General features: G+C 41.6%; 1 protein-coding gene across 3 annotated transcripts in view; it reads left to right on the forward strand.

Moving 5' to 3' along the window:
- Nucleotides 1-24,087, forward strand: part of SPATA48 (spermatogenesis associated 48) — a 165,174-nt gene that overhangs the window by 75,676 nt on the left and 65,411 nt on the right. For 2 of the 3 annotated variants that reach the window (XM_039336377.1, XM_039336378.1), the window contains exons 3-5: nt 19,844-19,917; nt 22,280-22,406; nt 23,867-23,934. In XM_039336377.1, coding sequence (XP_039192311.1) covers nt 19,844-19,917; nt 22,280-22,406; nt 23,867-23,934 — 269 coding nt within the window. The remainder of the gene's footprint in view (nt 1-19,843; nt 19,918-22,279; nt 22,407-23,866; nt 23,935-24,087) is intronic. The other variant, XM_039336380.1, reaches the window with a different exon arrangement.

The raw sequence follows: 24,087 nt of genomic DNA on the forward strand, positions 1-24,087 counted from the left end.
TCCACTCCGCTTCCAACGTTCATTCTGAGCGAATGGTGAGGTCCACCAAGGAATTGCTCAAGTGGATGACAACAGGAGATTGGAATCACTGCCTGGCAAATTTTCTCCTGTGCCAGCACACAACTTTTAGCACCACAAAAGGTTGCAGCCCAGCAGAACTAAGGTGGGGCCGCCGACTCACAACGAAGCTTAACCAACTCCACCCAGACGGGACAGCAGCAGAAACAGCTCAACCAAAGCCTCCTAGGAACCTACACCTGGGTGAACTGGTATGGACCAGAAACTATGGGCAGGGGGCACCCTGGGGTGCTGCTAGAGTGACTAAAGTAATGGGACCATTGTCTTACGAGGTGGCTTTGGAAAATAATCACATGTCAGATGCCACATTGACCAGTTATGGCATTGGCAGGCTGGGCCAATCCTGGGAGAGGAGTTTGAGAGGAATTCGGACATATTGGGTGACTATGTTTTTCCAAATTTGCCTATACCTGCCAGGGCATCCTCTGCAGAAACAGGCGCCACAGGTTATGGAACCACCTCTCCCATCAGGTGACCTAAACAGCCATCACATCATGGGTCAACCAAGGACGGATGATTGTACAGTCAAACAGGACTCCCAAATGACATTACGGCGGTCTGCCAGAATCTGCAGCCCCCCTGTCTACCTTAAGGACTATGTGCCGTAATCAAGCAAAGGATAACAACTATCCTAGGGGGGGAGGGGTGTTATGTATTACAAATTAATATTAATGTGTTGTGAAACTAACATACCTCCAACTGTTTTGGAGGGAGCGAGCTAATGTTGTGATTGGCTGATGCCCTAGAGGCAGAAAGTATAAATTGCAGGCATTTGCCGGGTTTTGACAGTTCTGTTATAACTTAATAAACACCATTGTACCACACCGGTCTGGTACTGCCTATGAAACCTACTACACAATAACTCCCATTATATCTCACTTAACTGTCATGAAGCCTTCCCTGTGCCATTTATGAGGCACACAAAATCAGTTCTCTCCATTTGCTCTGGAACAGTAATAAACAGTTATCCTGAGGTTGCTGGAAATGCACCCTTGCTCAGAGATTGGGATTTTATGAAGAGAACACATTCAGAAATATCTGCTCCTTTGAGATCTTAGACAGGTAAGTAACTTACACTAAATGGTTCACAGTATATATTCTATGTTAACCTCATAACCACAGTATATATTCTATGTTAACCTTTATTAATTTCAATATATCTAGGTTTTGTTAAGGCACACAAGCTAATTATTTACATACAGTGCATTCAGAAAGTATTCAAACCTTCACTTTTGTCAATTTTGTTATACTGCAGGTTGAACCTACAGTTGTTGAAATTTATTTTTTCCTCATTAATCTACGTTCATACTCCATAATGATGCAGTGAAAACAAAATTTTAGAAATGTGCGTAAACTTATTAAAAAGAAAAAACTGAAATATCACATTGGTATTCAGACCCTTTGCAACAACATTTGAAATTTAGCTCAGGTGCCTCACATTTCTCTTGATCATTGCTGACATCTTTCTACACCTTGATTGGTGTTCACCTGTGGTAAATTAAATTGATTGAACATGATTTGGAAAGGGACACATCTCTCTACAGAAGGATTCACAACTGACAATGCATACTGCAGCAGAGCAAAAGCCATGAGATCAAAGGAACTGCCTGCAGTGCTCAGAGGCAGGATTAGTGCAAGCAGATATGGGGAAGGCTACAATAAAATTTCTGCTGCACTGAATATTTCTAAGAGCACTGTGACCTCCATAATCTTCAAATGGAAGAGGTTTTGCACAACCAGGCAACCAAGAGCTGGTTGCCCGGTCAAACTGAATAATTGGGGGAGATAGGCCTTTGTAACGTCTCTCCCCAAAAATAAAACCTATCCCGAAAATAAGTCCCAGCCTGATTTTCATGTGTGCGCCTAATATAAACTCTACTGCCAAAATAAGCCCTAATTAAGACCCTGCCCTCTCATGGCAAGAGGTGAGGTGAGACGCAGATATAATCGAGCTAGGGCGGGAGTGAGGGGTGGAGCTACCCCACGCTCCCCACACCTGCTTACACCAGGGACCCTGCACACAGGCCACTCCTTGCTCGGTGACCTCCCCCTACCAGTTCAATGACCCGGATGCCCGCCCATCTCTTCCTTTTCACTCCCCTCCCAAGCTGAACTGCCATCCTATGGATATGGGTCTTACCTAGACTCCCTCTGCCATTTTGGAGCCAGGGGGAAGGACAGCAAAAGCTGCTGCTGTGCAACATCCATGTCTGCTGCTGGAGGGGCTTTCTTCAGTCTCCACTGTCCCCACTTTGCCCTGCAGATTACTTGCCCAGTGGTAGCCTCCTTCTCCTCCTTCGCCAACTCTCCTGTGGCTTGCACCATGACTGGGGGCATAAGCCTCTCCTACCATCTCCCTCCACCAGCCCTGGCATCCCTCCACCAACTCTCCATCACCACCACCGCAGAGAATGGAGAATGGGGAGGGTATTCTGTTCTGTGCATTGGTGAGACACTGAGACGAGGCAGGAGTCACAACAGTTGCTTCTTTATTTAATCTCCAACAGAACAACATAAAATGGCATGGAATCCTTTTATACCCCCTTGCAGGGAGTAGCATCAACCAATCAATGCAACATATCTTTCCCGCCTTGTGCATGCACAATAGGCTGGAGACAGCCTGTCTGGCCTGGGCAGCCACGTGGTCTGCCCAGGTCTCTCTGCAGCTTCCTGCACCTGCTGTGTCAATCACAGCCCAGGACATAACATCCCTCCTCTCTTAGCTCCAAAACACATAGAACTTACTATTTTACATACTACAAATGTAATACCTTTTCAGTTCTTTTGAGTGTGTTCTTATTTCTAAGTACACTTAAGCCTGCACACTTAGTAGCAGGAATTTCACATAGTCCTGCAAATACTTTGGTGGGCCTCTGGCCCGCTCTGATTTTCTTGGAGCGGTTGCAAGTGCCTGGCTACAAGTTCGCCTGCCAGGCTCGGCAGATTGGGACTTGGATGCCCACTAGGTACAGGCAAACCCACATCATGCTGACTGACCGGGTCCTGTAAACCCAGACCAGAGTTCCTTGGTGGGGTGGAATTCCCCAGGTCCACAACAGACTCCTCTTGGGAGCAATGTCCCGTAGGCACAAGGCCAGGAGATGGAGTGGCCTGAACAGTCGGCTGTGTGCAATTTTCCATGGACCTAGTGCCAGAGTCAGGAGCTGCTTCGTTGGCACAACTCCTCTGTGCAGAGCACAACCCCTCACTTCTGCAAGAAGACTGAGATCCACAATCGCCATCGTGGTCCTCTCCCCCGAGAGCAGAGTTAGGAGTGGAAGTTTGACTGGGTAGCCTCCAGCGCAGCTGGTCATTGTGCTGATGTAACACACAACCATCGTCCAGGGCCACTTCGTATGACAGCAGACCACTGCTGTCACCCAGAGATGTCCAGGTCCATAGTTCCTTACTCAAACTGGATCGTCCACCTGTAGTCTCTTAGGTGCCGGCGGCTGTGACACCTGTGAAACCACCCGGTCTGGGTGCAATCTGTCCAGTTTGGTAATGAGACAGCGACCCCAGAGGAGTTCACCTGGGCTTTTCCCAGTAGCTGTGCAAGGTATGGTGCGTTGGCAAAGAAGAAAGTCAGCTAACCTGTGATGCCAACTTCCGTGAGTGAGCCTCTTCAAGGCGTCTTTGGTTGTGCTCATCATGTGCTCAGCTTGGCCATTGGAAGCTGGATAGAAAGATGCCGAAGTAGTGTGTCAGATCATGTTGGCCTGGAGGAAAGCCTGAAATTCAGAAGAAGTGAATTGAGATCCGTTGTCAGAGACAAGAACATCTGGGAGCCCATGGGAGGTGAAGATGCCCCTCAACACCTGGATGTTCCTGGCAGTCATCGTAGTGGACACTGGAACAACCTCTAGCCACAACCTCTAGCCTCTGTCCACAACAATGAGGAAGAATTGCCCCTGAAAGGGGCCAGAATAGTCGATATGAACCCTCGACCAAGGAGCATGTGTTTCCTCCCACCTATGTACGTGAGCCTGTGGCATTTCAGGCCTAGACTGTTGGCAACCCTGGCAACCCTGGACCTGGGTCTCAATCTCCTTACCAAGCCCCAGCCACCAGAGATAGCTGTGCACCATAGCCTTCATCCAGACTATGCCTGGATGTCCTTCATGCAGAGATTGCAAGACTCTAGTCCTCAATGAGGTTGGGATCACTACCCTACTTCCCCATAGGACACAACTCTTAAAGGTGGATAGCTCATGCTTCCTTTTCCAGAAACTCTGGAAGGTAGTGCCAGGACATGTGTCAGTCCAACCTGACAGCACCCATGTCAACACACGTGTTAGCGTGTGATCATTGGCTGTTTCTGCAGCCACATCCCTTGCATTGAGGGGAGACTCAGGCAAATCCTGAATAGCTAGTATGTGGTTAGCTGGAGCAGGGTCTGATTCTACAAGCTATAGAGGCAACCTGCTAAGGCCATCTGTATGGCCCATTTCTTTGCCTGGTTTGTGAACCAGTGTGTAGTCAAATGCAGAAAAGAAAATTGACCACCTCAACATTCTAGGAGAAATTATGTGTGGGGTTTGCTTGTTGGTTGTAAATAACCCCAGCAGTGGCTTATGGTCTGTATAGATTGTAAAGTGGCGACCATACAAAAAGTCATGGAACTTTTTTATGCCAGCACTATGGCCAAGGCTTCTCTCTCTATCTGTGTGTAATTACGCTCAGCAGATGACAGAGTCCTAGAATAGTAGGCTACAGGGACATGTGTCCCATCAGCCTTCAGGTGACTTAAGACAGCCCCAATCCCATAAGGGGATGCATCACAGGCTATACACACTGGCAGCTGCTAATTGAAATAAGAGAGAACAGCATTTGAAGATAACAATGCCTTGACCTCTGCAAAACTCCTTTTGTGGTCTTGTGTCCACTTCCATGGAGCCTGTTTGTCCAAGAGCCGGTGTAATGGCTCTGCCATTGCAGTCTTGTGAGGTAGAAAAGAGTGATAGAAATTTAGAAGCCCAAGGAAGGCTTGAAGCTCGCTCTTCGACTTGGGGCTTGGGGCCTGCTGAATCACCTTGAGCTTAGATTCAGCAGGATGGATGCCTTCTGCATCTATACTAAACCCCAAGAATTCAGTGGACATGACTCCAATTTTGCTAAGCTTTAGCCCTGCTTCGCGGAACCGCAGCAAAACGAACTGAAGCCTCACAGCCAAGTTTTCGAGAGATTCCCCTGTGATGAGCACATCATCGAAGTAAGGGCAAATTCCCAGAATGCTACAGAGCGTTCGCTCCATAACACTTTGGAAAATGCCAGGGGCTACATTAACCCCAAACTGTAGTCTTTTGACTTTGAAAGCTGCCTGATGCGTTATGATTGTCTGGGCCTCAGCCGTTGCCTCATCAACTGGTAGCTGTTGATAGGCCTGAGCCAAATCAAGTTTGGTGAAGACTCGGCCTCCCTTCAGCAAAGCCAAAATGTGGCTCACCACAGGCACTGGATAAGAGTGCTGCTGTAATGCTTTGTTTAACGTGCATTTATAGTCAGCACAAATGAGGACTTCCCCATTGGCCTTCAGTGGTGTAACTATTGGTGTTTCCCATGGATTGCTATCCACAGGTTCCAAAATATCTTGAAGAAGCAGTTTGTCCAGCTCGGCATTAATCTTTTGCTTCAGCGCAAAAGGCATCTGACGAGGCTTAACCCTAATCGGGGCAATGGACGGGTCTAACAGCAATTGGAGGCCCCTTGGATGACCCCAGTTCTGGGCTAAACACATCAGCAAACTCCTTGCAAACTTCTGCAAGGCCTGTCGTTTGCAAGCTGTGTAGCCCAGTCACTTGAATCCCTGTGCCTCGAACCAATCGAGTCCAATTAGACTTGTGCGGTCACCCTCTATCACAACAACATCCAGGAACCCTTCAAATTTCCTATGCTGCACCTTGAGCATGGCCTCCCCTTTTACCCTGACTTGGGAATTCTGAAAGTCTGTTCAGACCAGATTCGACAGCCTGAGTTTAACTCGCTGTAAGCAGATTTGCTTAAGGGTGTCCTGGGATATGATTGGCAGAGCTGAACCTGTGTCCAGCTCCATCGTTAAGGGGATCCCCTGCAATTTGACATCAATGCGAAGCTTCTTCTTTAATGGCCTGTGGGCCCGTGTTCAAAATGCTCCTGCGGGATGTGCAGAAACCCACCCTATTCTGGCTGGGGACCCTGATACCTTTCTGAGGCAATTCTTCTGAAGGACAGTCTTTCATGTGACCCAAACAGACAGCGGCTATGTGGCCTTGCCTGCCACATGCCCGGCAAATGGCAGAGCGGAAATGGCAATTGGAGTGCTTGTGGCGGCCTCCACATCCGAAACACCAAGGGAATTGAACAGTCTTGTCAGCTCGCTTGTCAGCTTGCTCATGGGGCCTCTTCTCTGCTGGCTACTGTGGGCGGTCGACCTCATTTTTGGAATCAGGATCAGCTACCTCTCGAGCAACCTCTTGATGGACAGAGCCTGAACTTGTAGGAGGCTTGGAAAGCCACAAAGCTTTAACAGCTCCTCCCGCTGCTTCATTGGCTGTGATTTCCCTTAGTGCATCCTGGAAGGAAACATCTTCCTTTGCAAAAATCTTTTGTTGCAACTCACAGCTCCTCAAACCACAAACTAGATGATCTCGAAGTCTTTCCTCCAAGTCTTTGAACTCACAGGTCCTAGCAGCTTGTCGCAGCTCAGTAATAAAGTCTGCAGCAGACTCTCCTGGCCTTTGGTCCCGCTGTTCAAATGTGTGATGCCAGGCAATTACCGATAGCTTTATTCGAAATGTTCCCTTAACATTTTCTTCAGCTCAGTGTAAGCAATGGATTCCAGAGGTGCTGGGGCAACCAGATTCTTGGCAATATCAAATGTCTCTTGCCCACAGACTCACAGTAATGTTGCAGTTTTCAGCCCGTCTTCCCGAACTTGGTTTACTCGGAAGTAGTTTTCTACTCTGGCCACGTATGAGCTCCAATGTTCAGGGTGAGCTGTATCGAATTTGGACAAATGCCCTATCTTCGACATCGTTAGTGGCCTTGTCAACGCCTCGTGCTGTCTGGCTTGCAAAGGGGTTCCAGGACAAATCTCGCCAAGCTCTCCTCCAGTGTCTTCGTACTGGCAGGCAGAGTTGCACGAATCAGAACACCGAACTTCCAAGCACTTCGGGCCTTCTGTGGTGAGTCAGCCTATTTTCTTTTCATTGTTTTCTTGCAGCACGATCCTACCCTCGTCGCCAATGTTCTGTTCTGTGTGTTGGTAAGGCATTGATATGAGGCAGGAGTCACAACAGTTGCTTCTTTATTTAATCTCCAACAGAACAACACAAAATGGCATGGATCCCTTTTATATCCCCTTACAGGGAGCAGCATCAACCAATCAATGCAACGTATCTTTCCTGCCTTGTGCATGCGCAATAGGCTGGAGACCGTCTGTCTGGCCCGGGCAGCCACGTGGTCTGCCTGGGTCTCTCTGCAGCTTCCTGCACCTGCTGTGTCAACCACAGCCCAGGACATAACAGAGGGGACAGTAGTTTTTGCTGTGGGACTGACTGAAGTTTTTATGCCAGGCAAATGTGGGTCTCCAGGGGTTAGGATAGAACCCGAAGAGCGACTTAAGGAGATGTTTTAGTTTCCCTGAATGCTAAAAGTAAGGGGGTGGGCAGAGTAAGCTGGTTGAGGAAGAGGCAGAGCTGGAAAACTGCTGCAGAGTGGTCAATTTCTCTCACCACCACCCAGTAACAAAACTGCTCAAGCAGCCCTAAGGAGCTTTAGTTGCCAGGGTCGCACCTGCTTGCATGAAGCAGCGACCCATGTGGGCTGCTTCCATCCCAGTTGGGAAAGGGAGAAAGGGAGAAAGGCAGCTTATGGTAGCTTCCCTTGCCTCCCCAGGTGTCCTTAAGTCTTCCTTCCTTCCTTCCTTCCTTCCTTCCTTCCTTCCTTCCTTCCTTCCTTCCTTCCTTCCTTCCTTCCTTCCTTCCTTCCTCCACTCAGCGATCATTCGTCCACACTTTATTGCCACACTGCATTTGCCTGCATTTCCCTTCTCTGGCAGGAGGTCACTGATCAGGAAATGGCCTGGAGCAGGGCCCCTGAGATAAGCGGGTAAGGGGTGCATGGGGCAACTCCACCCCCCAAATAAGACATTCCCTGAAAATAAGCCCTAATGTAATCTTTGGTGCCAAAAAAAAATAAGATTGGGTCTTATTTTTGGGGAAACACAGTAAGAGAGGTGACCAAGAACTCCATGGTCATTCTGACTGAACTCCAGAGATCCTGTATGGAGATGGGAAAGAGTTCCAAAAGGACAACCATCACTGCACCCCTCCACCGATCTGGGCTTTATGGCAAAGTTGCTAGTGAGAAGCCTCTCCTCAGTGCAAAACATATGAAAGCCTGCTTGGTATTTGCAATAAAGCACCTAAAGGACTCTCAGACTGTGAAGAATAAGATTATCTGGTCTGTTGAAACCAAGATTGAACTGTTTGACCTCAATTCTAAATGTTATGTCTGGAGGAAACCAGGCACAGCTCATCACCTGCCCAATATCATCCCAACAGTGAAACATGGTGGCAGCATCATACTGCTGGGGTGTTTTTCAGTAGCAGGGACTGGGAGACTGGTCAGGGGTTGAGGGAAAGTTGAATGGAGCAAAGTATAAAGGATATTCTCAGTGAAAACCTATTCCACAGTGCTCAGGACCTCAGACTGGGCTGAAGGTTCACATTGGCATGCAGCCAAGACAACACAGGAGTGATTTAGGAACAATTCTGTGAATGTCCTAGAGTGGCCCAGCCAGAGCCCTGACTTGAACCCTATTGAACATCTCGGGAGGGACCTGAAAATGGCTGTCCCCCAACGATTGCCATCCAATCTTAGTGAGTTTGAGAGAATTTGCAAGGAAGAATTACAGAAAATTCCCCAATCCAGGTGTGCAAAGCTTGTCACATCATATCCAAAAAAGATTTGAGGCTGTAATTGCTGCCAAAGGTGCTTCAACAAAGTACTGAGTGAAGGATCTGAATATTTATGCCAATGTTCAGGGTTTTTTTCTTTTTAATCAATTTACAGACATTTCTAAAATTCTGTTTCACTTTGTCATTATGGGGTACTGAGTATAGATTAATGAGAAAAAATTGAATTTCACAACTGTAGAATCAGGCTGCAGGATAATAAAACTGACAAAAGTGAAGGGGTTCTGAATATTTTCTGAATGCACTGTATTTACAACCCATACTCACCAAACCTTTCTAGAGTATCTGATCAAAAAACTTGAGCAATGAAGACAGAGCACAATCCAGTTGATTGTGTGTACGTGGATTTTTTCCAACCAGGTCCCTGTCCAATTTTTTATTTTTAAAACAGTTCTTTTTCTGTCCACTTTTGCTGTGCTGTCATTGGTCTATCTTTGCTAGCTAGGCATGTTTCACTGTGTGATGTGAAGTTTTCAAGAAGCAGCCAGCTTCTAATCTGGTCTAGTTTCAAACTGAATCTGTCATTGGTCTGGATACATTTCTTAGATTTATTTGTTGCTTTGTTTATTATTTTTCTCATGCTGCTACCTACATATGCTACTAAAGTCAGATTAAGTTCATAAACACTTCACAGATAATTTATGTCGGTCTGATTAATTAATGATTAATTAATGGATATTTAGTCATTTAGTCCTTCCTATCATAACACAGGTGGTAAGGAATAACTGGATATAGGTATCATTATTATCTCTGTAGCTACTTCCTAGCTCTAGTAGCTTATGCATATGTGACTAGAGGAAAACGGGTACAAGCATACATTCTTTTTTCAATTTGCAAAAGAAAAACTGTTTAATAAATAAATTTTATTTAAAAAAAGAAAAACATAATTTTAAATCCCATTTAATAGAGAGATACATATATAACCACATATGTATAGATGAAAGGTAGAGGAAAGATCACAAATTATGCCTTAAATATTAATGTCCATAGTGTTGGGATCTATGGCTCCAAATGCCTAACTTGGAACAAAAATATAAGGGCATAGTTTACTTTGCACAATAACATCTAATAAAAAAAAAGATTAAAGATAATTAGAGATATCACCAACCTTAAAACAGATCATACCCCAGAAAGTGAAACAAAGTATCTGTTCCTTGTTACTCAGTAAAATTATTCTGTAATTCAATGGTTACTCAGATAAACTTTGCTTTTTGCAAATTTTCAGTTTTAATTAGAATATGGAGGTGAGGAGAGTAGCTGTGGATGAAACTTCCAGGAACATAAAGGAGCAAGGCTGAATTGATTTTAAGTTTCTAATTAAAACTTGCCTCTGAATTAAACTTAGTCAATCATGTCTCCACATTTTGGATAAATTTTACAGACTTAGGAACAAATGGCTTCATTTCTGTTTGACTTAGTGTGACTAGCCAGCCGTAAAAATGATTCTCAGATTGATGAGATGGCCATTGTTTAAGCACATGTATGGTCAAAGACTTTGACCACCTTTCAAATTACTAAAATGAAAAATAGATGATGCGGAGAGATGCTCCACACTGGTTACTGGTGACTGGGGCTCTTTTTAAATAAGAGTTAACTGGTTTTCAGGAAAAATGACTCGTGTCAAAAAGCATAGTATGATGGAGACAGGTTATAGGGTGAAAGAAGAGAATGTTTACATGATTCCATCAAAACTTCTACCCATTCATTCTGGCCTCATCCTTTACCCCAATCATCTAACAACTGGGCTCTTTTGGGGCAGAGGAAGAGCTTAGCCAATAGGTCAACTGGGCAGAGAATGATTTGATCTTCCATCTATATCTGCAGCCTTACCATTTTTTTTATATATTTTCACAGTCTTTATTGCTTTTTTTATCATATATTTCTTGGCCACAAATATTTATAGCATTTATTTCAATTTCTATCTCATTTAGTCCTCATTTAGTATCTTACATATTTAGCAATTATACATAGTTATTGACAGTGATGAAAAAGTAATTTTGTGACCAGTCCTCACATTTATGATCCTTGAAGATCTAAAAAGCGAATGAAAGCATAAAATTGTGATTCACTTTTTAGGCCAGTATTTCTTTAGAATTATTAATTTTGAGAATTCATTATGGAATTTATTTATTTATGCAAAATTATATGCTGTCCTATCAAGTGACACTGGGAGCTTACTGAACAAATGCATGGACCAATTTCATTGGAGAAAGATAGTTTATCAGGTAGTCTGAACACATGCCATAAATTGGCAACCAGTGCTGTTTGTGCAACAGTGGTGTTGTATGTGCTATCCTAGGGCCCCCCAAAATTCCCACACTGCTGCATTCCCAAATTGGCATCTCTTCCCACCTTTGCATTCTTCCAGAATTCCTTGGAGCTTCTTGGATAACCAAGATGATCCCATGACACATGTAGGAAAAGAGGCTGCAAAGGGACAATCTAACCTGATGGGATTTTCAAACAACAAATTCATGGAACAGGTGATGGATACTATTGTGGTATGCAATATATGCAATACATAAACTCGCAATGTCGCGTGACATGTTGTGATGTATCGCAACTTTTTTTTCCATTGCAATGGGGTGGGCACGGTTTCACCATGACACATCCAGCCTGCAGGCCGGCAGTTTGACATCGCTGTACTAGAGGGATCTAGAGGCAACTCTAGCCAAATTTCAACATATGCAAGAAAGCTATATCCAAATGAACCAAACAATGGACAAATAACTCCCAGAGAATTTGACACTATTTTTTAAAAACAAGTTTTATTGGTTTTTTTAACTTTTACAACAAAATGCTTTAGAAACACCATGGTGATAGGGTAATCAATCATCCAAAAACAAAGTCATATATATATATATATATATATATATATATATATATATATATATATATATATATATATATATATATATATATATAACTAAAATTAATACATTAGATGTTCCCTCTCTGTTTCCTTCAAATAGTATAACATATTTAGAATAATCCATTTCTACATTACATTTATATAGATCGAAATCCTGTTTTTAAGCTGTACTAATTTACAATTACCACAATCCGATTTAATCTTGAATAAACATATTATTAGCATTTCGGGTACCCCTTCTAAAATACACATAATATTCCAACAATAATGTTCTAATATTTCCAGATGTATTCTAATTCTTAATCTAATAAATCATTGATTTTATCACAAATCTCTCTTATTTCTTCTTCCACTACAAAATAATTATCCTACTTAAGATAAAAAATATTACTCTACTCTATGTATATATAGTCTATCAGTCAATCTATTTCTATAATAGAACAAAACAAGACAAAACACAAAATCATTTCAGTCCATTAGGTAGGATTTAAATCTCGTCCAAATAATTATATATAAAACACACATATTGTTACACAAAATATCATCTTACTAGCTTGACAAACTCAATTGTTAGATCAGTCCAAATTTCAGAAGCCTCTTCCATTTTCTTATTCTTGTTCCGTTACAAAATAATTTTCATACATAAAATAAACATATTATTTCAAAAGGCACATTCTTACTTTGCTTCACATATATATTCTACTAATCACAAGTTTTCCTCTTGCTTGTAAATCTGAATCTTAAACTTTAAATCAATCTGTATCTCTACAAGGCCTTTTTAACCCATTACATGTAATTTTAAGTTTCTTTTTTCAGTCTTATTCTGGCTTTCTTTTTGTGCCAAGCAGGTTTCCATAACAAAGCCTCCATTTCAGCAGACAGATCTCCCTTTATTCCTTGTAATGTCATTTGGGTCAATGGAAGACATCCCATAGTCTGTTTTAGGAGCCTGACTCCTTTGTAGTTAGACCCTTGTTGTTTTAGAAATTCAAGTCTCAATGTTTGGTTCAGCTGAGTAAGACATTCAGTTGTATCCAGTTTTATGGTTAGTAATTGGTTATCAAAGTTGTCATCATTCTCAGTAAGTCGTGTTTGTACATCAATTCCTGTTATTTTTGGAGTTGTATGTAGTTTGATTAAAGTTATCTTTTGATCCTCAGAAGTCTCAATAGGATGCTTATTAGGTAATATAAATTCCTCTTTAATATAGGTTAATTCCTCTTGTGGTGTATTTTGACCTATAGCATAATCAATTGAAGTGTAAGCACCCACCCCACTTTGCATCTTAAGAAGACAGAACTCTTGGAATAATTCTTCCAACAGGAATCCTTTATTAAGAGAAAATGGTTGCAGGCATGCTAGACAGGACTTGGGGTTCAAGCTCTCCCATTCAAGGTTTTAAGGGGTTCCCCAGTAGTCCCACCCAATCAACCCCCCTTCCAGTGATAGTTTCAAGTATCACAATTCCACCCCCTTTCTTCTTTCTTCCGTCTGGATGGAGACTTCAGGTAACTACATGAAAGGCAAATACCCTGCTTTGTTATGATAAGGTCCTCTAGTGCTAACGCTTTGATGTTACAATAAACACACATTCAGCATTCAGCTCTTTGAAGTGTACTGAAGGAAGTGAGGGCCATAAAGCCCCTTTGTTCTCCCCCTTCTCTCCCTCTTATGGCAGAATCCAAAGAAGGCAGAATTGGGAGTTTCTTTATTTGATAATTAAAGATGAAATATTATTGGATTCTGACATGAAGTCTGGAAGTCAGTTTGAGGGTTTGAAGTAAGGTTTCTGACTCTTATTTCTGTAGTAATCTCTTTTATTTTAGCACATACTTGCTCAGTAGCTTCATTAATTTTTTCCAATATAAGTTTACAGTTTAGTTGTAAATAAGGTTTCTCCATTTCAATAATAGTTAGAAGTAGTCCTTTTATCTTTTAGTGGAGGCTATATTTAATAAGAGTTAACCAATGTCCACCCTCACAATTTCTAACAGCTGCATCAACTTCTTTATCTTTTCCCTTTTATAATAGTTTGAAGTCAAGCCAGCCTCATCTCCAAACAAAAGCAGGCAATTGCAGTATTAAATTTCACCACAAGATGTCCTCGGTGGGTTACAGAATCTTTCAGACACCAATGAAATGAATTTTCCTTTTTTTTCTTTTTCTCTTTTTAGAAAAAAATAGAAAGAGAAATATTCTCCAAATATAAACTAAATCAGGTAGTAAAGCTCTATAAAAGGGTTTTTTTCAGGATGCCAAGTAGATAGAAGTAAAATATAGTCATTAAGTTAGTTATTCTGTCAGCACTTTTCTTCCCATGCAAACAAACGTCGCTTTCTCATGGCAGGGAAATAGTTCCAAAAGGGCTTTTTATAGGCAAGAAGAAAAATAGGGTGAAGAGAGGAAAAGGAAGGGTCTCATCCAGATAATCTGCATTGGTTCTTTACGCTTAGATGTTCTTGAGACTTTCGGCTGGTGCAGCTGCATGATCAGCCATCTTGCAGGACGATCTTTGCTCCGTCGGCCCTAAGGAGTTAGGCGGAGCTGTGGGAGAAGCTGCCACCCTCCCACAATCACCAAAAAGCCTCCTCATCAGTGGTCACCCTTCCAGGGTGACTTTCAACCCTCTTTGGGGTCTACCAGTAAAGGAGAATTGGCTGGTGAAGAGACGAGTCTCTTCCCACGACCGCAGTCGCTAGAACCAGAAGTCAGGATTTGACACTATTGATAAACCCTTGGAGGAAGACAAACGGAAATATGTCACACATAGAAGAAAACACAACAATCAAAGGAAGCAGTAGCATACATCTAAAAAACCCCTACTGCCCAATCTAACCCAATCTGAACAGACCCATTAAAACTGAGCAATCGATTTCTCCCCCTAGATGGAAATACACAGACCCACAACCTCCCCCTCAAAGAAAACATGCAGATACCTAGCAAAGAAACAATACCAAATATCCCTTAAAAAACCACATCAACAAACACACCTGAGACAAACAGAAAAGCATCTCAGACTGCACCACCCCCACCACCCTACAAAAAGAAAGTGAGTGCTGGTGATAGGAGATTCTATTCTCAAAGGAACAGAATCAGCCATCTGCAGGCTGGACATACAATCCAGGGAGGTATGTTTTCCCCTGGAGCAAAAATCAAAGATGTGGCTAGGAACCTAACCAAAATAATTTTGCCCACACATTACTACCCTCTCCTACTCCTTCACATAGGGACAAATGACACAACAGAGAATCTGAGCACAATACTGAGAGACTATAAGCAACTAGGCAATAAAGTTAAGGAGTTAGGAGCACAAGTACTCCCAACAAAAGACAACACCCATTGAGGGAAAAAAGAATTCTAGAAATAAACCACTGGCTAAAAGGTTGGTGTTGCCAAGAAAACTTTGGTTTCCTGGACCATGGATTTCATTTCCTGCATGAAGGATTCTTGGCAAGGGATGGGCTGCATCTCACAAAAACAGGGGAAAATGTACTCGAAAAAAGACTGGCCCAACTCATTAGAAGGGCTTTAAACAAAAATTGAGGGGGAAGGGTGACCAATCATTAGAATCTGTAGAACATAAAACCAATCACAAATCCCAAGAAAACAAATCAAACAAAGAGGTAGGGAATGATGAGGGAAAAAAAATCAAACGACAATCAGGAGATCCAGTAAACATACTGTCAGAATCCAATTATATTTCATTTCTATCTACTTACTCTGATATAAAACCAATTCTTACTCTCTTTTGGATTCTGTCATACTATGGAAGGGGAGGAGGGTAAGCATGGGGGTTTTATTACTCTCACTTCCTTCATTAACTACAAAGTAACCATTTGTTGATTCTCTTTGAGAATACTAACCATAACAATGTGGCCATCACCTTTCATCCTACTCCCTCTGAAATTCTCCCCTTTGCCAGCAGTGAGGGAAAGGGGGGGGGAGATGCAATGCCTGGGATCTGAGGAAAGAGAGAATGAGTGATTGTGCAGACGGAGCAGACTGATGGATTGAATTGCCCGGAGGAACTGTGGGGTGGGGGCTGCTTAGGAACACTTTAAAACATTGAATTGTGGGGAGGGGATCCCTCAGATCCTGTCTAGCATGCCTGCAATCAGTTTCTTTTAATAAAAATTCATGTTAGAAGAGACATTCCAAGAGTTCTGTTTTCTTAAGATGTAAATTGAGATGGGTCCTTACATATACCCATGGACAGACATAAAAGACTTAAATATTTATATACTAATGCTCAAAGCTTGGGGAATAAGCAAGGTGAACTAGAAGCAAAAGTACATGAAGGTGGGTATGACTTAGTTGGCATTACAGAAACCTGGTGGGAATGGACCTGGAATGGACTGATGGATGGATGCAAATTGTTCAAAAGGAAGTCAGTAATGCAGTCATCACAGCTCAATAGTTTCCTGTTTATTTTAATGGCTTCAGTGGCTCTTCTGCTGGCATTTTTGTTGGTGAACTTGGCATATAATATAAAGAAGTGCCCACAAGTTCATCTGCCAATGATTATCCTGACTTCTGCAGATTATTGGTTACTGGAATGGTTGATGCTTAATGCAGGAAGTGCAAAATATTACATGATATCACAGTTGTCTTTCATCTCCAGATTCCCCAACCAGCTGCTCCCTTGTAGCAATTTTTCCCTTTCCGAAAATATTATCGAATTAGTTGTTGCTTGCAGTTCTGCTTTGATGCAAAAAAATAAATAAAAATAAAATAAAATTTGTCTTGTAAATTAGTCTAGACTAAATGTGGGAAGATTATTTATCAACAAACCAATGAGAATAAATAACAAAAATAACTATTTTACTGTTCTTCCTACTATAGAGTTGGGGAAACTGGCAGATTATTTCTATTTCAGTTGGTTAAAAAAAAGAGAAAAGTCAATATTTTTTCAACAGGTAGTCCTTACCTTACAACAGTTTGTTTAGTGACATTCAAAGTTACAACAAAACTGAAAAAAGTGACATAACTATTTTGCATACTTACGACTGTTGCAGCATCCCCATGGTCACGTGATCAAAATTCAGATGCTTGGCAATTGACTCATATTTATGATGGTTGCAAGTTCATGTGAACACCTTTTGTGACCTTCTGACAAGCAAAGTCAATGGGGAGCCAGATTCATTTAACAACCATGTCACTAATTTAACCACTGCAATGATTCACTTAGCAACTGTGGCAAGAAACATGAAGAAAGCAGTGGGGTACCACAAGGCTCCATCTTAGACCCAGTACTCTTTAATATATTTAATACCTCACAGTAACTGTGAGAGGGACCTTGGAGTCCTAGTGGACGATCACTTGACTATGAGCCAGCAATGTGCAGCAGCAGCCAAGAAAGCTAATCCTGGGCTGTATAAACAGAAGCATAGAATCCAGATCACACGAAGTATTAGTACCACTTTATAAAACCCTAGTGAGACCATACCTGGAATACTGCAACCAATTCTGGTGACCATATTACAAAAAAGATGTTGAGACCTTGGAAAAAGTTCAGAGAAAAGCAACTAAGATGATCGAAGGCCTGGAGACTAAAACATATGGAGAATGGTGGCAAGACTTGGGTTTGTCTAGTCTAAAGAAAAGAAGAAATAGGGGAGACGTGATAGCAGTATACCAGCATTTGAGGGGCTGCCACAAAGAAGAGGGGGTCAAATTATTCACCAAAGCAATACAGGACAGGATAAGAAACAAGGTTGAAAACTGATCAAAGAGAGAAGCAACTTGGAATTAAGGAGTTGTTCCTAACATTGTGGACAATTAACCAGTGGAATGGCTTGCCTTCAGAAATCGTAGGCGCTCCATCATTGGAGGTTTTAAAGAAGAGACTGGACAGTCACTTCTCTGAGATGATATAGGTTCTCCTGTTTGAGTGGAGGGCTGGACTAGAAGATCTTCAAGACCCCTTCCATATTCTATTCTATTCTATTCTATTCTATTCTATTCTATTCTATTCTATTCTATTCTATTCTATTCTATTCTATTCTATTCTATTCCCTCTGCCACTTGCTCATTCCAGGTGGCAACTAAGGCCTCAACTAAGTCACTCCACAGAGTTTGTGGAAAACCTCAAGGTTTTTCTTGAATCTATCATTTATCAGGCATGGTAACATGATCTCACTGTGAGGTAGGGGGAGGTAGGGCAATACCAGTGAGCTAAAAAGTGGTCAGAAAGTAATCTATAGCAAGAAACTAATATTAATGTCCTCCAAAATCAGATTATATCTACACTCCCCTGAAACAAAAAACCATTCTAGTCTCCAATTTCCAATCCTAACTGGATCCTAAAGGCAGTCTGACACATAGCAACAAACTTTCCAAGGACCCAGCTTCTGCCCTGGCCATTTGCTGCACATGTTGTACTCTAGTTGGCTGAACATTTTGAGCTGAATTTATTCTTCAGCTCCTTAATGCAAACAAGTTGCAGGAAGATTCTCTTTGCTTTGCTTGTTTCCTTCCTCTACTCTTCAGCCTGGCAGTCACTCATCAAGGTAAGTAACTTACAGATTTTGTCACCCTTTTTCCATTCATGCAGAGGTCTTTATTAGCAAATGATGTCTTTAAAAGGGATCAAAATGCAGAGGCAGAGAATTTAATTTCAGCATCTAATCATTAGCTTCTAATGGGAGGGGAAAAATCAACAGAACTGTCTCCTTCCCTGTTTTTTCCCCTTTATTTTCTTTATTGAAGAAATGTGGGTTTCTGGGGGAGGGAGGGCATGAAGCAAGTGAAAATGTCAGAATCCAATTATATTTCATTTCTAGCTACCTACTCTGAAAAAAACCCATTTCTTATTCTCTCTGGATTCTGTCATACTACGAAAGGGAAGGAGGAAGCAAGGGGGTTTTATGACTCTCTTGTCACTACAAAGTGACTACAAAGTGACTGGATGCTGATTCTCTTTGTAGTGACTCTCTTGTCACTACAAAGTGACTACAAAGTGACTGGATGCTGATTCTCATCAAGAGGACTGACCATAACAATATGGCCATCGCCTTTCATCTACTCTCTCTCTGAAGTCTCCCTTTTGCCGGCAGTGAGAGAAAAGGGAAGGAACAATGTAATGCCTGGGATCTGGGAAAAGAGAGAATGAGCGATCATCGCCCGGAAGAACTGTGGGGTGGGAGCTGCTTGGGAACATTTAAAACATTGAATGGTAGGGGTTGATCCCTCAGATCCTGTCTAGAATGCCTGCAATCATTTTCTCTTAATAAAGATGCCTGTTGGAAGAGATATTCCAAGAGTTCTGTCTTCTTAAGATGTAAAGTGAGGTGGGTCCTTACAGAAAGATTTTGAGAAACTCCTGAAGTTGCTGCCTTTGCCTCTAGGGGGCTGGCTTCTCCAAAACCTAGCAAGAGCCAGGAGTGGTTTGCAAGCTCTTGACAGCCAGCTGACCAGGGCAGAAAGCTAAGAAGCAGCTGCCATTTCTGCAAGGAATTGTCAAAATGCATAAAATGATGGCTGCTTTCAGGAGTAATGATGAGCAGGGCCATGTGCTATGGAGTCCTGCAAGAACAGGATGTGGGGAGAAATGTCCTGCAGCATTGCTATGGTTGGTCATAAGGATGAATGATTGCAGAGGTGCTGCAGCCACCTTATCTTTGAAACGGGATCATATGTAGGTTTTGGGGGGAGGGCTATTGCAATTTCAAACAGTGACCTGTCATAGTCCAAGGACTACTTTTATATTTAGAAGATGAAGGAATGTTCTGACTTGGCTAATGAAGAGGTAATTAAAATATGACAAGTTGAGCACTTCAAATTAACTTTGTTACTTTTCTCTATCCTTTTCAAAAGCACAAAAGCAGGATTGGAAGTTATCATATTCATACATGCTTGAAAAATAATTTGGAAATGTTCAACTGAATTCTGATCACTGCATTATTTTCTATGTTTCATTTTGTATTTTCTTATTAAGTCAAGTGATACTTCTTCTGAACCCTGCAGAGATAAGAGAGCTCAGAAGTATATGTATACATCCACAATCCAGAGGTGAGTTTCTGTTTCTCTTAAGAAGAATGCAATTAAACTGAGTTTCTTTATTCGTTGTGTGTTGCTCCTGTTACTGATCATATCCACTGGCAAAATGCTATGTATCATATTTCCTGATGAGGCTAATAATACAAGTACATTTCCTTAAAGTACAGTTTGTATTAGTTACACTAATACAGATATTGGTTAAGTGATAAAAGAGAATCATAGAATAGGAATTGATCTTAGAGTAATTGTTATGGTTTATTACAGTCAGCTTGATATTCAAACTGAATTTGGCTTATTTATCCATCTATAGAGTCCTTCCCAAGGACTTAGAATAGGCAGAGATAGATGTTTGGTGGTATTGTTACAGAATGTAAGCTGTTCTGAGTAAAGCTGCTTTTTGCAAGTAACTGATGGTGATTTTGTCAATGCCAATAGCATTCAAGTGGTGCTCAGTTGTTTTGGGTTTGCACCCAAGGTGCCTATTAGAACATAGAATAACAGAGTTGGAAGGGACCTTGAAGATCATCTAGTCCAATTCCCTGCACAAGCAGAAGAATCTATACCATTTCAGATAATGGCTGTCTAGTCTCTTCTTGAAAACCTCCATTGATGGGGCACCCATAACTTCTAGGTTGCTTCTCTTCTTAATTAGTTTCTATCAGTTGGATCTTGTTTTGCCTTCTGGTGCTTTGGTAAATAGTTTGCCCCCTTCATCTTTGTGACAGCCCCTCAAATACAGGAACACTACTATCATATCATCTCTAGTCTTTATTTTCACTGACTAGACCAGGGGTAGGCAACCCAAACCACTTAAAGAGCCACTTGGACCCGTTTCCCACCAAAAACAAAATACTGGGAGCCGCAAAACCCTTTTGATATCTAAAATGAAGATAACACTGCATATATCCTTTTTTACCTTTATTATAGGTGTGTGTGTGTTTGTGTGTGTGGGGGTATTTGTGTGTGTGTGTGTGTGTGTGTGTGTGTGTATGTATATGTATGTATGTGTGTATGTGTGTGTGTATATATATATATATATATATATATATACACACACACACACACATACACACACACACACATACACATACACACACAGGTTAAAAAAACGATATATGCAGTGTTATCTTCATTTTAGATGTCAAAAGGGTCTCTCTCTGTCTCTCTCCCTCCCTCTCTATCTGCCCTTGGTCTACCACTCCTCTTCCCCCACTCTCTTTCTTTCTCTCTCTCTCCTCTCTCTCTCTCTCTCCCTCCCTCTCTCTCTTTCTCCCCCCCCCCTCTCCTATCTGCTGCTCACCTGGCAAGCTTCAAGCTGTTGTCCAACAAGATCAGGGGTAGGCAACCTCGTCTCTTTTATGACTCATGAACTTCAACTCCCAGAATTCCTGAGTCAGCCTAGCTGGGCTAGCTAGCTCTCTCCTGCCTTTCCTGCTTCCTGCTTCCTGCAGAGACGCAGCAAAGGGAGGAGCTCCACCCAGTAAGCTTTTCAGCTCCTCGGAGAACATGTGAGTACACTCTCTTTTACACACACATACACACACACACACACACAGACACAAAACACAAACACACACACAGAGAGATTGAAGCAGGGAAGTGCAATTGCCTCTCTCTGTCTCTCTCTCTCTGCAAAGGCAGAGGAGGTTGGGAGCCACAGGGGAAGGCTCAAAGAGCCGCATGCGGCTCCGGAGCCGCAGGTTGCCGACCTGTGGACTAGACATATCCAATTCTTGGAATCATTCTTCATAAGTCTTAGTCTCCAGCTCCCTAATCATTTTTGTTGGTGATTACTATTGCTTTCTTTTTCCATAGTCATTCTATTTTTTTGTAATTTGTTATCTTCTCCAGATCTTTCTTTTCTTTTCTGCTGTCTCCAGCCACTGCCCCACCTGCTAACCAGACTTTTTTGTCTTTCTTATCAACAATTATTAAATTTAGAATGTTATGTGACAGGTTCACATTGGTTTGAATTAAAGTTCCAGAGTATTTTAGCTTCTTCATTTTCAATTACTTTCTCTATTTTATGATCCCACCAATTGTTGTTCTTGTTATTTATTTGATTTTTATCCCTCCTTTAAAAGGAATACAAGGTAGCAAACATAGATAATACTCCTTCAGTTTCCCACAACAACCCCATGCAGAGAGTGTCTGGTCCAAAGTCAGTTTTCCTACTCCAACTTACTCTTGCTTTCTATCATTCTTAAATATCAGCTTTCTATTTCTCCCTCCAGCCAGTTATACTCCCTCCCCATAAAACCTACCTATTTTATCTGGACAAAATTCTCTTTCTGGTTATTTATTTGAATGACTTTGATTGCTTTATAAATTTACTATAATAAAAAAATTTCTTTTATTTTAATGAGCGTTCTAGAGGATATGAAGAAGTTCCCTGGGATAATATGTTATCTCCCAAAGTCAGGCCTGCACATTCAACATTACAATCCATGGTGGATATTTCTACAAGCAAGCGATATGAACCAGCAGAAGAAATAAGCCAAGTCTGTGAAGTCTATTTCATTATTATTATGTGGGATAAGCAAACACAGGATTAAAGTGCAGTGGTAGATCATATCCTTTACTATCCCAAATAACTTCAGGTTGAGTCCCTTGTATCTTTACCTATGATGAGAAACAATATCTAGCTTGCTCCAGCCCTGACCCCTTTAGGTTCCTGGAGTATGATGACAAGACTAGGAAAGGAGCTCATAGATATTTATTCTGCTTGATCATCTCTTCCTTGAACTGAAGCCTCAATCAAAATAAATAACCAGGTTTTTGTTTAGCCTATGAGTATCCAACCTTTTGGCTTCTCTGGATTTCATTGAGTGAAGTGAAATTGTTTTATGCTGCATATAATGGTGAAAGTTTATAATCTTGTGGGTTTATATTACTAGCTGTCCAGGGTGTCCTGTAGCCCATAGGACATGGATTGGACACACCTGCTTTCAGTCCCTGTCAGGGTCCTACATCCCCTCAGCTATTCTGCAGGAAAGAAAACAGGGCAGACATAATATTAATACAGAAATACTGTCTTGCTAGCTTAAGGCCAAAGTCTATTGGCATCATACCCCATGCAAACAATAGTCATTTTTCTTTTATTTATGAGAGAGAAGGGATTTTCTTTAGAATGAAACTCCTTAATAGCTGTTAAAGGAGAACCATCAGCTGGTGATTGGCTATAGTTCTCTGTGCTCAACTAATAATCTGGAATATAGATGGTAATTAATAGGAAGTTTACAGTGAATTTTAAAGACTCCCAAGCACAAGCAGTAGACTCTCAAGTAGAGATTACTCAATTTGCAGAAAAAGATCTCTCCTTCTCTGCCTTTGGTTCCAGCATGACCAGTGGCTTTACTCCATGGAAGGGGATTTATATTAGAATTAAGAGCTTCGGTGACACAGTGGTTAAATGTGGTATTGCAGACAAACTCTGCCCATAGCCTGGAGTTCAATCCTGATGGTGGTTGAGGTTAATTCAGCCTTCCATCCTTCCAAGATTGGTAAATTAAGGACACAGAGTCTTGGGGGCAATATGCTAAAATTGTAAACCACTCAGAGAGTGCTGTGAAGCACATTAGGGCTGTATATAAGTCTGTTGCTAAGATATGTGTTAGCTCCTCAGTGACTCCTCAGGATCATACGAGTAAAATTATGGTCTACAATTTTAAGGACTCCTTAAAATATATTCATTCTGCCTTTCTGTTTTACTGATTGTACCTATTTTATGATATTTTTATTCTGTTGGGAAAAGTATGCACAAATTATGTGCAATACATGCAGTTGTTTTTTTTTTTCACCTACTGGTCTGGTAACTTGAGCCTGAAGGAAATGAGCTATTGTTTATAAAGTATTTTGCTGTGATGAAAAATACAATGATGCAGTAAAAATAGTAATGATAATTGTAATATTCCAGATTGCATTCAACTCCCCTACACACACATTTTAATTATCATGCTAGGTTGTTGGAGGTCTCTGGGACAGATTTCAAAAGAGAACATTTACAGTACCATGCAGGCCAATAAATTTGTGAGTTCCATTTTTTACTATTTGGCATTACAGTTATTGTATATGTTTGCTTTATGTAATGAGATGCTTTTTATAATGATAAGATTAAAGTTTTAATTGTAAGGTATATCTTTTAACTTTAGGGTGTTGACATTTTTAAAAAAAATCCCTAAT

This window comes from Crotalus tigris, unplaced genomic scaffold (genome assembly GCF_016545835.1).
Source record: "Crotalus tigris isolate CLP2741 ecotype Arizona unplaced genomic scaffold, ASM1654583v1 scf7180000017666.379230911805:20528666, whole genome shotgun sequence".
Taxonomy (NCBI): domain Eukaryota; kingdom Metazoa; phylum Chordata; class Lepidosauria; order Squamata; family Viperidae; genus Crotalus; species Crotalus tigris.